The 15628-nt window shown below is 38.4% G+C and overlaps 1 protein-coding gene across 3 annotated transcripts in view; it reads right to left on the bottom strand.

Moving 5' to 3' along the window:
- The window catches only part of RASAL2 (RAS protein activator like 2), a 395365-nt gene that overhangs the window by 18883 nt on the left and 360854 nt on the right, over positions 1 to 15628 (bottom strand). For 2 of the 3 annotated variants that reach the window (XM_059937207.1, XM_059937215.1), the window contains 5 exons: positions 10199 to 10343; positions 9315 to 9551; positions 7087 to 7288; positions 4610 to 4809; positions 2973 to 3834 (listed from right to left, as the gene is read on the bottom strand). In XM_059937207.1, the coding sequence (XP_059793190.1) occupies positions 2973 to 3834; positions 4610 to 4809; positions 7087 to 7288; positions 9315 to 9551; positions 10199 to 10343 (1646 nt within the window). The remainder of the gene's footprint in view (positions 1 to 2972; positions 3835 to 4609; positions 4810 to 7086; positions 7289 to 9314; positions 9552 to 10198; positions 10344 to 15628) is intronic. The other variant, XM_059937197.1, reaches the window with a different exon arrangement.

Here is a 15628-nt window from a genome sequence, read left to right as displayed (position 1 = left end):
GCCTGCCAATGCAGGGGACATGGGTTCGAGCCCTGGTCTGGGAAGATCCCACATGCCACGGAGCGGCTGTGCCCGTGAACCACAACTACTGAGCCTGCGCGTCTGGAGCCTGTGCTCCGCAACAAGAGAGGCCGCGATAGTGAGAGGCCCGCGCATCGCGATGAAGAGTGGCCCCCGCTTGCCGCAACTAGAGAAGTCCCTTGCACAGAAACGGAGACCCCACACAGCCAAAAATGAATAAATAAATAAATTAAAAAAAAAAGATTAAAAGAAAAACACTCAAGTGGAATTTACTAAAAAAAAAAAAAAAAAAAAGAAATCCAAACAGAGGCCAAAAAGGGTCAAAAAATTCCTTCTCTGTAGAACTAGGATTTTATTTCCTTCCTACTCAGCAAATGGAGACGACTGAAGCTAGTTACATTGCCAACAATGGCTGGTCCTTTGTGCTAAGATACAAATGGAATTTGCATGGGACAAAACCTCCAATAATTACAAATGCCTGCAGAACAATCCCCACAAAGAAATCCTCCAGTTTTTGGGAGAGAAGAATTCCCCAACACAATTTGCAATTAAAATATGTAAAGGAATTTACGTAAAAAATGTGCTGATTATATAGAACATCAGAGGCTTCATGGGAGTGAGATGAGAAAAGCAAGCAAGAAAGATAAGGAACAAAAAAAAAAATAACATAAGTTTGAAAGAATAAAACATCTGCATAGAAAAAGCCAGTGTAGAAAAAACAGAAAATTGAGCAATCAAAATACAGTGATTTATGGTTTAACTGGTATGACAGTGGCAGCACCACCAAAGGCACAAACAGGGCTGAATATGTAAAGCTGTGCTGTGGCTATGCCCCACTTCATGCCAACATAATATAGACATTCCCAAGCTCATTAATGGCTATGGCTCAAAAGTATTTTAATTGGTTGTCTGAAGACCATATGCATTTCCTACCTCCCATCTATCCAGACAGCTTTCTATTCACGCACAGAAACACGTAGTGCTTATATGATAGGTGTCACATTTTCCTACAGCACAGATATTATAAATGACAATTGGTTTCAGATGATCACACAAAAGGCTATTTAATTTACAATATCTATAAACAGTCAGTCTGAGTCACGGGTCCTGGGAATTGAGGACAACATGATACAGGAGGGAAGGGTAAACATTCTTCTTTTCTCTCCAGGGCTGGGAGTAAGTCCAACTTTGAAAAGTAGGCAGAGGGCCCGCCCTGTGGCCTGTCTTGCCCCTCTCTGCCAATCTGATATTCTTCTCTACTCCTTACCTCATCCTCAGGGCCTTCAAGCTGCACTAAACCCCCACATAGACATTTGCCTCCACACAGTATTGCATCTCTAAAATTACTTATCTTTCTTTTCTCCTCTCAATCAACAATTTAATTATCTGAAAGGGGTTGATCTCAACTAGAAGCTAGCATAAAATCAAAGTATGGAAACTAATTCACAATAAGGTGGGAAAGACTGATAGCCTCCTAACATAAATTAAATGTACATATATGATATATATATATAAAAGATGTATATATATAAAAGCATTTTCATTTAAAGAAAAGGAAAAAATTATATAATATAATCATTATGTAAATTAATAGAGTATAATCTTTTTTCCTTTTCTTTAAATGAAAATGTGTATTAAATCAAATGAATTGGTGAAATTTTGGGAAATATAACAAAATAAAAATGAAAAATTTAAGACTGAAGAAAAAGCTTATTTCTCAGGAAAGCACTGACCAACTAGGAGGTTTTGCTCAGGAAGTTGGCTACCAGAATCAGCTTAAGTTTTTCAGCCCTTCTTCTACTTCTGTATCCAAGGATTCTGTAAATGTTCTAATTTTTATTTTAAACAATAATTATCAAAGTAGGGGCAAGGGCTCTGACCACAGCAGAGTGGTGGCAGAAGCAGCCCAATCAGTAAATGCTTACCTATAAAAATGCAAATATACTAAAGAGATACATTGGGGGTCTCACTGCAGTCTCCTCTGACCAGTGATTCTGCTGACAAAAGGATTTGTCATAGAACTCTTCTAATCACAAAGCTCCCTAATACAAATAAAGTAGGATTAGGTTTCAAAAAAAATTCAACAAAGCTTTTTTTAGGAGAAAAATCTTTTTTAGATGAAAGTAAGATATGTATAAATGCATTCATAAGGTTCTTAGTTTATTTCAAGAGCAAATATGGATTGGTGCCTCAAAATGTAATCTGTAAAGAAGAAATGATAAAATTCTTAAGAAACATTTTTATTTGTGAAGAACAAAGTTTGATAATCTTATATTAAATTTAGGTGAGATATGAGCTGGGCTTGTCCATGTAAATAGAAATATAAGAGATTTTCATAAATGTTTAGAGAATACTTGTCAACCACCTATGTTTCTATCTTTTTACCTCTCTCCTTTACCTTGCTTCTATAGGTGTTCAGTTGTTTATTTTTCTAGCCATTTCCAGGAAAAGGCACACGGGGACTTACTACTTCCAGAGGGAGTTGGGGGATGGAGTAGAGAGCAGTTACACTAAACTCTTGGCTGAAAGTGCCAAACTTTATTCTGGAAACTTAAGAAAAAAAATTAAGGAGGATTAATGTCCAGATTCCCAAAATATATCCTAGTTGAATTGGCCTGTAGATTCACAGCTTAAGTGTCTAATTATTACTCAACATCACAGATTGTTCTCAGTGATAACTGAGATCATAGCTTTGCTGCTTGAAGAGACAGAAAGGCCCCTGGAGTGGTTGTTACAGTCTCCTAAGAGTAATGAGGCAAGCTACATTCTGCTGCCTCATCTAGCCAGAAGCCTCCCAAACTTTTCATTTCCTCTTTCCATTAAAAGGTTGCAAAAAATAGTTTTAAGTGGAAACCCTGCTAGCAATTGGATTTCTCAATGATTTATATATAAAGAACCGAGGAAACAGTTGGACCAAGTACCTGGCAGCCCCCTCCAGCACTCACCCCTACCTGCTGTGTCTGCTGTCTCTGGATCGCTCTCACTTTGGGAACAGGGCTCTCTCTGGAGGAAGAGGACTGCTGCCGGGACCGGCTCCCATTTTGCACAGGTTCGGCCACCAGAGCCGCAGATGCCAGTGACATGCTCCCGGTGCTACGTAGGGAAGCACTGTGTGGCAGAGATGGTGGGGCTTTGGCTCGGGCACCTAGCCCAGCCTGGTCCATTTTTCGGATCTGGGCCTGCCCCGTGCTATTCTGCCGTGGCAGAGCAAGAGGTATGTGTCTGTCCGACACAGTGTGCCGCCTGGAAAAGTCCTCGCTCTGAGTGCTACGTTTGGTGAAATCTTCCATGCTGCTATTGCTGGGTCCACTGAGTTTGAAGTCTTCACTGTTACTTTGGCTCCTGGAACTGGCAGTGCTTAGGTTCTCCAAACTGGAATCCACAGAGGCCTTTGGCATTGCTGGAATTGGGTTATTGAGGTGATAGACAGGGTTCTGGAATGACAAGGGCTGGAGGCTGCCAGGCTGGTTCAAGGCTGGGTGCAGGGGCCTCCGCACTTGGGGTGCGCTCTGGGGAGTGCTCTGGGTTTCCCGAAGTTGTTTGATGCTGGCCACCTGGGTTATGGAAAGCTGGCTTCCAGTCAGGCGCATCGGCACGTCAAGCATGACAGACGCATGCTCCACTTGGGCGGCATGAGTGTCCTGAAGGTCCATGAGGGAGATGCTCCGGCCATTAGGTAGGCTACTTTCCTTTTCATCCTTTTCAGAGTAAGTCATGCTCTGGGAGGAGGCCTGCTGAACCAGCAATAACGTTTTCCCTCTGAAATAGCTATCTGTGTTGTCCTGGCTTGGAGATTTTAGTTTATGCAAATCACTGTGGAAAAGGAAAGGACCCTTAATTACTCCTGTGGCAAATTCAACAGAGTTAAGATTCCTCAACTCAAGCATATGAACTCTTCAGAAGGCTCAGAGGCCTAGTGTGGATACTTACATTGGTTTCTAAACACAGATTTCATCATCACAATTCTTAGGATAAGATCCAACATTTTTAGTTTTTCTTCAAAGGTGGAGAATAACACTGTATAGACCACTCCATCCCTGTCTTAGATTTTTACTAGAATTCCAATCATTTCCTAGTTAGGTTTTAAACCTCCCAAGGTATTCCAATTCCTAGTTAATTGGTTCTGTCTAAACCTTCGAGAAGCCCTGAGTGCACAACCAAAGGGTCCCTACTAAAGGCACAAGTCTTGCCAATACAGAAAACAAAGTCTAAGCATCAACACTGTATCTACCTGTTCAGCTGACACAGCCAGCTCTAAAATATTTTCAACTGAGGTTCTCAGATTTTTGAGTGCTACAATACCTGAAAATATCAATTTCATAGAGCCCTTAGTTTTCCATTAAGCAGGACATAGGTTCTTTTTATAAGTTTGTTGAATATAACTCTACAATATCATTCTAGAAAATAAGTATCTTAGATCATGTGTATTATTATGACAAACAATTGGATTTATCTCAGAAGATTCTTTCCAACTGCTCATGATTTTAAAGTTGTAAATTCAACAAGTAAGTTAAATAGATTTTTCCCAAATCTCTAAATATTATCTCCCTCTGAGATAAGTAGTTCCAATTCTCTCTGAAATTCATACCTGTCAGTAGGGTCTTCAAAAATTTTCTGCAGCCCAGAGGAGAGGCTTCCACTGACATTTGGACTGGAGTTATGCTCAGTGAAGCGTCTCAGTTGCTGTTGTATTGGTGTAGGATTAGTCAGAGATTTGGTAATATCAGCAAGAACACGAGGGAGAGGTCCCAATTTTGCCACGGTCGCCTGTAGGAAGGAATTTTCACCCTAATTGGATAATAAGCATTGCGATATCCACCACAGATTGTTTTTGGGACAACGATGCCCATTGATGGAGGGGTGGAGGTTGGAGGGAAGGGTAGGTGTTTGCATATGGGAGTGGCAGGTTCATAATGCATTGTTATGGAGCAGCAGAACCATGGCGTCGAGATGAATGGAGGAGGCGAAACAAGATGCAGCAGACATTGAGGAAAGAAAGGAAATAGAAATTAGGATTATGCAAATAAAAATTAAAAGACATGCTCAAAACAACCAAACTATTGCCATTCCAACTAAAATAGACATGCAAAGCAAACTAAATCTTTGGGAGGCTGGTAGGTCAAGGTGGGGGAGGGTAGGGGAAGAACCAAACACCTTCTAACCAAAAAGAACTTTAAGACCAGAGGATTGGCTAGTGTGATGAAACTTCCAAAGAAAAGGGATCATGTGAGGAAAGAAATGCATGCCAACATACAAGAAGGTGTTGCATTCAGGGGTCCAGAGCACTGCAGGGCACACAGTTGATATTGCCATCCACTAGCCATTTAATCTTGGGAACCCTGACCTACTGCCAGCTGAGTTTGCATCAGCAAGACAATTTTTTAAGAAAAATTTAAACAGCAAAGTTATGACACATCTCTGAGATGTGTCTAGATAGATGTACTGCTGGTTCCCAGGACGAAACAGAGATTAAAAAGGAGAACGTGTGTTTACACAGCAAAGCCTGTTAAAAAGACCTTGACCCTGAATAAACCAGGTTGATTTCAGAAGATAACTGTATCTGCATCCCACTGATGCAGTTATTCAGTGAAGAATAACTTTTTACGATTTGCTTTATCCACCTCAATCATTTTTTTCTTTGGGGAATTCTCATTCTCATGGGGTCTTATGGGAACCTTCATCCGTTAGGCAGTTTTACATGGCTGCCTCTGGGTTTTCGCTGTCTTCTCAACAGACTCTTCTACCCTGCTCAAATGAGTACAGATGCCATCTGAAGAATGTCTTTACTTGCTTGACTCTCTTGAGCCATGATTCATATCCAAGGAATTTACCCTCAGCATAGCTGCAACTTAAAATCTAGCTAGCATTTCTAAAAGTTAAGAAGGGGTCCTTGAGAATAAGAAACAGTTTATTATTTTACAAATGTTTTGGGCACCAGTGGACACCCTACCATTTACATTTCCTCAGGAAAGTGGTCTTTGTTAATAGGTTTTACTCCCCTCTCCCTCATTTTATTGGTGCAATGTTTTTAAAGATAATTGGGGGTGGTGGTGGTGGTGGGATGAATTGGGAGATTGGGATTGATATATATACACTAACATGTATAAAATAGATAACTAATAAGAACCTGCTGTATTAAAAAATAAAATAAAATTCAAAAAATAAAAAAATAAAAAATGTTCTGACTCAAAAAAAAAAATAAAAATAATAGGAAAATGGAGGAAAACAAATAAACAAATTCTTATCACAGAAAAATAACTTTGTTTTTTGAAGTTATTCTAACATACCACCACAGATATTTATAAAGTAGCTGTAGCAAACAAAAACATCAATAAATAATTATTGTGATAAACCTAGCCAGAGTCTGTTAGGCTGTTTTCCATAACAATTCTATTCCTCTTTGCAAAATTCGAGAAGGAAGAAAATGATTGGCATGGTATATATTTAGTTATTAATATGATATACAAAAAAATTCTTAGCTTATAGTCAGAAAATAAATGATTAAAAATGATAATTGTTTTCTCTATTCTTAATTCACATCTGCAGATGAAAAGAAAACATCAGGATTTTCAGATCCCACATAACTCTATAGGTACTAATAGTTATATTAAACCCTCTGACTTGCATGATAAAAATAAATCTCAAGGTAAGTTACTTAAACACGATAGTCTCAGTATTCTTCTAAGTCCACACTTCCATTAGAAATTACTACATGAGGTTTCATCTCACTCTACTATACATGAATAAGGCTTCACACACTAATATTTGATATTAGTTTCTAGGCAAATACACAAACATATTTGTTTATAGAAATATATACTCCATTAATTCAGGTAACTACTTAAAAATATGTTAATAATTTTGTGGCTTACTAGAATTTTCTGGTTTGTAGGGCACATATTTTACTCAGAAATCGTAACTATTTCCTCCCAGACTTCTAGGGCAAAAGGTTGCTTTCAACAAGCAGAAAGCATGAATGTGATTACTCTGTAGATACTCTCCAGAATCCAGGTACATTAGGGTTCTCTACCTCCCATCTCCTGTTACCCTTCCCGCCTACTTTACCTTATCAAGTTGGGAAACTACTTCCCACAGTAAGGAATGCAAAACTGAAAGCTCGCGGCCCAGATCAATGTAACCATCAAAGCCTGGGGTGTTCGAGATGGTGTCCGGATTAGAGATCTCCAAAAGAAAGCGCTTCATTCCACCCCATTCGTGTTCTAAAAAATCATTCATGAATGCCATGTATTCCTCTTTGTTACCAAATCTGAAGTAGAGGGAGAGAAAATGAGAAAGAACATATTCAGGAAAAGAAATGTGACCATTTTGAATTGACTTTACACAGAGCTATAAATTTTTTTTTTTAATTTGGGGGAGGTGACTAATTTGATTATCTATAAGTGATAAATACTAAGACATACTTTCTTAATATTACATTAATAGTCAAAAACTTTGAATAGCTTTCTATTCTCTATAGGGTAAAGACAAAATCCTTGTTTCCTGGTATTTAAAGCCATTGTAAACATTCATTATCAGTATAAACCTTCAATATCGCTAGCTTCTTCAAAGTCCCCCAAATACATTACACTCTTTTTCTTCTCCAAGCCTTTGCTCATGCTATTTATTTCTACTAGAGAACTTCCTCTCTTCTTTGCCTATCTAGGTTCTAGTTATCTTCCAGGCCTTGTTTAAGTCCATAAAGCATGTTCCAAAATAAACTAGAAACAATTTTTACAAGAATTAGCTCAAATATGGGTAAACATGTATATTTCTGTGTTAGCATATATATAGAGCATACAAAGTTAAAATAGTGCACTTCTAAAAAGTCACATGCTAGAAAACAATGTATCTCATTGAAGTTCTAATCTTTTCCTTCAATACATTGCTACTAGAAACTTGTACTTAAGCTTCAATACGGAGTAAGTCTGGGATCGATTTTGCCAGTGTGAATTGCTTCTCAGTGATTTCTTAAAATTGTTTTCTATAAATTATAAAAATTAAACTTAAGAAAAAATTGAAAACAATGAAAAGTGGAAGGAAAAAAGGGTAGGTGTACCCATTTCACCACCCAAACATATCTGCTATTTACAGTTCAGTGCATTTCTTCTCCAACTGCTTTCTCCTAACTTCTTTTGAAAAAGTTGAAAGCTACAGAAAAGTTGAAAGAATATACAACGTACACCCATATGCCATTCACCTATTTTAACCAACCGTTCCCATTTTGCCAAGTTTCTTTTCACTCTCTCTCTTTTTTTGATTGAACCATTTTAAACTAAGTTGCAGGCATAGCCTCTAAGTACATTAGCACCTATTTCTCCAGAATAAGGAATAACTCTTACATAAACCAATGCCATTGTCACACTAAAACTTTTAAAAGACATTACTTATAAATTATCTCATATATAGTTCATATTTAAATTTCACCAATTGTCCCCAAAATGATTTTTATAAATGTTTTTTCCAGTTCAGATCCAATTAAGATTCAAGCACTGCATTGTCTCTTTTAATCCAGAACAGTCCTCCCTCCATCTTTTCCATTTTTCATGATATTGACTTTTTGAAGGGGCCAGGCCACTTGTCTTAGATAACGTAACCATAGAATTTTGACTGATTGTCTTTCCCAACGTTCCTATACTTAGGTTTTTGTGTTTTCATATTGTTGGGATAAAAGTATATGCACCATTTGGTATCCTATCTCTTTTTTTTGGCTGGAGTTTTTAATAAAACTTTTCATTTAATATAATTATATCTTTATCATTTTGCATATTATTGGTTCTTTGTAAACACAACTTGCAGTGGCTGCAAATATTCCACTGAATGCATAGACTACTTAACCATTCCTCTATAAAGTGAATATTCAAATTGATTACAATTTTTTTTGCTATTTTTAATAATACCACAGTGAAAATCATGGAACATGAGTGATGAGGCACCCCACGCTCATCCAAAGGTTAGGCCTCATGTACTTTTTAAACCATGTTGTTAAAAAGTGGTCATGGGGCTTCCCTGGTGGCGCAGTGGTTAAGAATCTGCCTGCCAATGCAGGGGACACGGGTTCGAGCCCTGGTCTGGGAAGATCCCACATGCCGCGGAGCGACTAAGCCCGTGAGCCACAACTACTGAGCCTGCGCGTCTGGAGCCTGTGCTCCGCAACGGGAGAGGTCGCGACGGTGAGTGGTCCCCGCTCGCCGCAACTGGAGAAAGCCCTCGCACAGAAACGAAGACCCAACACAGCCAAAAATAAATATAAATTAAAAAAAAAAAAAAAAAAGTGGCATGGTAGTGACACCTACTTGGCAAAGTTGGCCAGGTTCTGGATGACCTTGGCAATTAGAGTTAGAGTCCGAGATGTGCGGTCATCAGGATATTCCTGCATGAGGTTGAAGAGACTGGGAGACATGATGGCCGGGCACAGAAAACGGAGAAACAACGAGGCACTGATGAGCCGCTCGCTGATGTCTTGCTTGCTGCGGTTCAGGCACTGCTGCTTCCAGGATGCAAACACTTCTTTCAACTCACGAGGGAAAACACTGGGGAAGGAAGAAGGACCAAATATAAAAGTACCATAACCCAAGAAAGCACAGGTGATCCCACTCTGGCCCAAAAGAGCCAGGTTATGAGGATGGCCTAATAGAGAGAGCTTCTGTCTGATTCATGCCTGAGAAGTGGTGGAAAATTCATAGACATCCAGATGGAGAACAGAAACCCAAAGCTACAAAACTCAGGAATTAGTGTAAACTTAGTTTTGCAAAGTGGGAAAATGGCATGAGGCTCCTGACTAAACCATTTGGTTTACTACAGTTCATCATAACCTCTCTAAAGACTGTTCATCAAAAGCTTCCAAAATCTCACCAATTGCTGGGGTTACAATAATGATCAAAAATCATTAACACATTTGTTTGACACTAGTAAATATGTTTAAAAGTCCTTAAAATACTTTTGGTATTCGAGGATGTGGTGCTAATATTCTGGGGAAATATTATATTTAGGTGGATAGTTCAGAGCAACTTCTGCTTACAAGAGAGGTTTAGATTTTAGACAAAACTGTATTAGGGAAACTTTCAATTTTTCCCATAAGTCCTTCCTTTGGTTGGGAAATAACAGTTAACACTGTGATAACTCATATCGAAAAACTGAAGTTCCAATAGCAGGGAATGAAGCACCGACAGCAGCTCACCAGTAAGAGTTGATGATCTTGCAGAAAGCCAGCTCACAGCACATTTTCAGGTTGCTCTGATGGTCTATCAGTTCACTAGATGAACATTTGCTGGGATCCACTTCACAGTTTTCATCTGACTCATACAAAGCTTTGATGAACTCCCCTATTTCAAGAGAGAAGATGACAGACAGTATAACTATAAATAGTGTCTTCCTGAAGAGAATAAAAGAATGTAGGATTTCTGTACTAAAATGTGTAATGGGGAATTCGTTCTGATTCCTGACATGGAGGGCACAAAACACTGTTCACGAAGGGTTACTGCTTTGGAACCCAAGAGATACCACCTCCTATACGTCATGTTTATTTTCCTTACTCTGGAAGTGGAAAAACAGCACTCATTAACATCATCATCATGGTATTTACAAAAAGAATAATGAAACTACTTTAAAAAATGCTACAACTTTAAATCTTTTATCTAAAACCACAAATATATTAGCAGGAACTCATTACTTATTCTTATTATAAGGCCTCTTTACCTTATGAATAATGTTGTTACTATTTTAGAAGAATAAATAACCCAAGTCTGAATGATTAGCCTACCTATGCTTTTAACTGCTAATACTGGTGCCAAACACATATTCAAGTAAGGGTCTCTAGGCCTACCTCTCCTAATGGGGACAGTCATTCAACATAGCACATAGCAGAGCATCTCTTTATATAATCTGGATGTTTTTCCAAATAAATTTAGCTTAGATGCCCTGTTCATATATCTTAGCCTCTATAGAGATATGCCCAGTATTTCCTGAAAGAGCAAATCCTTACCTTACTTGTTTATCCTCCACCATGCACTATACCTTATATTTGTTCTGTTCTATGTTTCACACTGTTTTGTGCTTATTTGTTCCCACGCCTGTCTCATCTTTAGGATGAATACCATTGAAGGTCAGGGACTGGGTTCTATTCATGTTCAAATCCCAAGCCTATTAAATAGCTTCCAAAGCATTGCAGGGGCTCAATAAATATTTGTTAGAGATGGTAGTATGTTTTTATTTTTTGTTTTTTATAGGTCTTTATGACAGAGGAGTAGAACTTTCACAGCTCCTTTTAAATCTGCTTATATTAATTGAAGTTCAGGCTAGTTATTAATAGACTTCATGAAAGTGAACAGTAATTCCTATAAAAAATTAAGTGGCAGCAGCAATATCAAAGAGCATTTTCTATCAAAATGGTTAGTACTAAGATAAATGAAAGATTTAAAAAATAGCTGTGATAGAGGATGGGAAGTGATTATTTGGAAGAACAATGCTTGGAGAACAGGAATCTAAGTGATGCACAGAAAAGAAAGTGGTGCAGAGAAAAAGTGAAGGCTTTGGAGCCAGAAAGATCTAGGGTCAAATCCTGGACCCATCACTTAACCAACTGTGGGGCCATGAGAAGTCACTTAACTAGTCTGAGTTTTGGGTGCTTTATTTGGAAAACAGCATTAATCACTCCAACCCTCCAGAGCTATGGTGAGGATCTGAAAATAGTGCATGAAAAGAAAAGTGTCTGATACAGTGCCTGGTACTTAGTAGGGGCTCCTTATAATAAGTATTGTTATGTACAAACTTCGTAATTTTAAAATAACTTTTCATAGAGTGAAATAATCAAAATTGGTAAAAGGCTTTTAAAAATGTTTACCAACTCTCACAGGATTTCTACTGAACATGTTCTCAACATCACCTATGCTATGTGCTCCCACACAATTTACCTCATTTAAAGAGTACCTGAATTTAAAAATAAGTCATCAATGTCAAATACTTCATGTAAAAATCAATCCACCTCTAAATTTATATCATTAATATTCAGCTTAGTGAGTTATACCTATTCCAGGAGATAATAACTAATATTAATAAATAACTTGTGAATTTTGAGAGTATTTTTCTTTTATTCTTCAAGAAAAGAACCAAATAAATAACTCAAGGGTCCAGAAGTAAATTAACTATCTAAAGTTTTTTCTCTTTACCCGATTATGATATATTTAAAATCCTCCAAACTTGAGAAAATTTTTTTCACTTTTGAAAATGTAACCTGGGACTTCCCTGGTGGCACAGTGGTTAAGAATCCGCCTGCCAATGCAGGGGACACAGGTTCGATCCCTGGTCCGGGAAGATCCCACAGGCAGCGGAGCAACTAAGCCCGTGCGCCACAACTACTGAGCCTACGCTCTAGAGCCTGCGAGCCACAACTACTGAGCCCACGTGCCACAACTACTGAAGCCCGAGCGCCTAGAGCCCATGCTTTGCAACAAGAGAAGCCACCGCAACGAGAAGCCCGCGCACAGCAATGAAGAGTAGCCCCCACCCCCCACTCGCCGCAACTAGAGAAAGCCCGCGTGCAGCAATGAAGACCCAACGCAGCCAAAAATAAATAAATTAAAAAAAAAAAGACAGGAACTGTAACCTATGTCTGATAGTGTGGAAAGTACCACATTGAAAGGTGAACTTTTTTGGATCTGCACCTAGAAGCTGTTTAGCTGATCAGAAATTACTGAGACAGATTTAATGATCCCTTCATGTCTGCTCTCTTGCCTTTGAAAAAAAAACATCAAGGACAAAGAGGATGGGTGTTCAATATGTTGTTTAAATTTGAGTTTGTGCCTAGAATGTTCTATGGTGTGTTTCATTAACTCATTATTATCTAGCATCCAAATTTCATGTATAGAAATAAGCCACTAGGTATGGATATATTATTGCTAAAAGGAAATTTGCCTCTGCCACCAATCGTGGAAATTAGGCCTTTTTAGAGACTTTTCTATAGGCCACAGAAGATGGTGTTTCCTGTTGATCAGATGCATGAACATGCAAACTGATTTCAATTAGAAAGGTAAAAGGGGTTAACAGATGAAAGACTTAATTTAAGTCAAACTAAGGCGGAGTCTGTAAACAGTAATGCTTTTACTCAAGATAAATGAAGACTGGCTAAAAGGCAGGTAGATATTGTTTAATATGACTGGCAACTTTTAACTCAATTTTCTCTGAGAATTCTTCAGGTAGTCTGCAAATAACATCTATTTTTTTTGTCCAAACTGTACGAAATACAACAAAACTTTAATTATTCAGAGTGCTCAGCTGTACTTATTAATTTGATTTTTTGGTTTACTGAGACTTCACTGTGAAGCCTTTTTATTTAAAACTTCTCACAGGGGCTTCCCTGGTGGCAAAGTGGTTAAGAATCCGCCTGCCAATGCAGGGGACACGGGTTTGAGCCCTGGCCCGGGAAAATCCCACATGCAGCGGAGCAACTAAGCCCGTGAGCCACAACTACTGAGCCTGCGCTCTAGAGCCTCCAAGCCACAACTACTGAGCCCTCATGCCACAACTACTGAAGCCTGCGTGCCTAGAGCCCGTGCTCTGCAACAAGAGAAGCCACCGCAATGAGAAGCCCGCGCACCGCAATGAAGACCCAGTGCAGCCAAAAATAAATAAATAAAATAAATTTATATATATAAAAAAAAGGCTAACTAGAAATATGAGGAGTTAGATGGGGAGAAGACAGTAGAATCTCTTTCCTGAAGAAGCTTACCAATTAATTTTGTTTGTGCTCTTGGAAGCAGTAGCCATTTTCAACACCCTGGTCCTTGCTTTTGGGTTACAAATATAATAGAGATCTTTGTGGGGTTACTTGAATTTCTTCCCCTGCTCACTGAATCAATTTTCAGGTCTCATTGAGCCAATCAGCTATTTAATTATTAACTGTTCTAGGACAGTTAATAATTAACTGTAATGATTAACAAAGGACTTGTCTCTCCTTTTCACTTCAGGAATTATTTCATTTGGGAAGCCTATTTAGCACACTGATGGTAGAATATGAATATCTGATTTTTAAGAAGTAGATGGTCAACAAATATCTACACCTTTATCTCCCCAGAACAGAGAATACTGTTTGAGATGCGTCATCATTGCTTTTTATAAGGCAGTGCAAATCATTAAAGCAAACCATGATACGTAATTTATGATATGACTGTATAAGCTTTTTATGTAAAACTCTGATTCTGTACCTTTCCTAATGTCAATGAAAATCCATTTTCACTAGTCTTGTTTTAAATTCCTATTAGATCTTAAACTAAAGCACATGACTTGAGAAAAGAAAAAAATATGAAGATAGGAAGCAGGAGAAGAAAAAATTTACTTCTCCAAGGTAGGAATTAACTGCTACTACAGTGAGTCCAGCATAGGTAAACACAACGGTTCTGTTTCTTGAGCAGTCATTCACTTTTTAGCCTGTGCAACCTGGCTCCTGTGCTCCTTAGAGCAGTCCCAGCCATCACTAGTCATCAAAATGCAATAGCCATGTTTTCTTTTTAATCTTTACTTTCCCCAATCTCTGACTCTATTGATACTTTTTTCCTCTTGGTGTCTAAGACAGTATTTTCCTGATTTTCTTTCTTTTTTTTGCATGTGTGCATGCATGCTTCCTCTCTCTTTGACCACTTCTCTGATTCCTCTGTTTCCTTCTACACCATAAACCAGGTGCATTGTTAGATCTGTCTTTGGCCTTATTCTCTTCCTGCTCCTGTAATCTTGTAGTTTCATTGATTCCCTCCACATGGGTAACTTAGTCCTAAATTTTCACCAGCCAGCTAGACAGATGTCTTGGGATTTCCTACCTAGAACCTCTGGGATTTCCTACTTGAACTTCAAGTTGAATACATGTGAAGTGAAAATATCATTTCTCATTCTTTCAAGCCTACTACTTTTATGTTCTCTTTCTGTTAAGAATCTCATCATCCTTCTTGTCACTCACGAAGGCCCCAAATTAACTGTAATATTTGATCTCCTCCTCCACCAAGCCATGCCCCATTCCCACAAACTGAAAAGTTGCCAAGTCCTATTAGCTCAACTTCTTTAATATTTCTTAGATCCAACTTTTCTCTTACTCTTGGCGATTACCTCATTCAGAGTCTTGTTATTTCTTGCCTTCCTTATTATAATGGCTTCTTAACTGGTCTCTGCATTCAGTTGCTTTCTTCACCAACCCATTTAAATCACTCTGTTAAACTGATTCTATTAAAAACACCCTGCTCAAAACTTCCAGTCATTCACCAACGATTACTGTAAAATCTACACTCCTCAGCCAGGCAGTCAAGGCCCTCAACTAATTGGTTCTAATTATTTGTCTAATCATTTTTGTTGTTGTTGACTTGTCTTTTTCACTTTAGTTTCCAGCTAATTGGCTATATTCCAAACATGCCTGGTTCTCTGGTACCTCGATGCCTTTTTGTTCATGAGGTTCTTTCCCCTATGCTAACCCCTGCCATTTCCCTTGTCCAATCTCTGCTTTTACAAACCTTGCTAAACTTCAAGCTACACACACATCATAAATGTCACAAGGGAAATTTTATAATTCCATCAGGTATAATCAATTTCTTTAATTATTTGAAAAGGCACAGGATTCTCTTTCTCTTTT

This window comes from Balaenoptera ricei, chromosome 1 (assembly GCF_028023285.1).
Source record: "Balaenoptera ricei isolate mBalRic1 chromosome 1, mBalRic1.hap2, whole genome shotgun sequence".
In the NCBI taxonomy this organism is placed as follows: Eukaryota; Metazoa; Chordata; class Mammalia; order Artiodactyla; family Balaenopteridae; genus Balaenoptera; species Balaenoptera ricei.
Note: the sequence above shows the minus strand (reverse complement) of the source record. Positions and strands in the feature narration are given on the sequence as shown.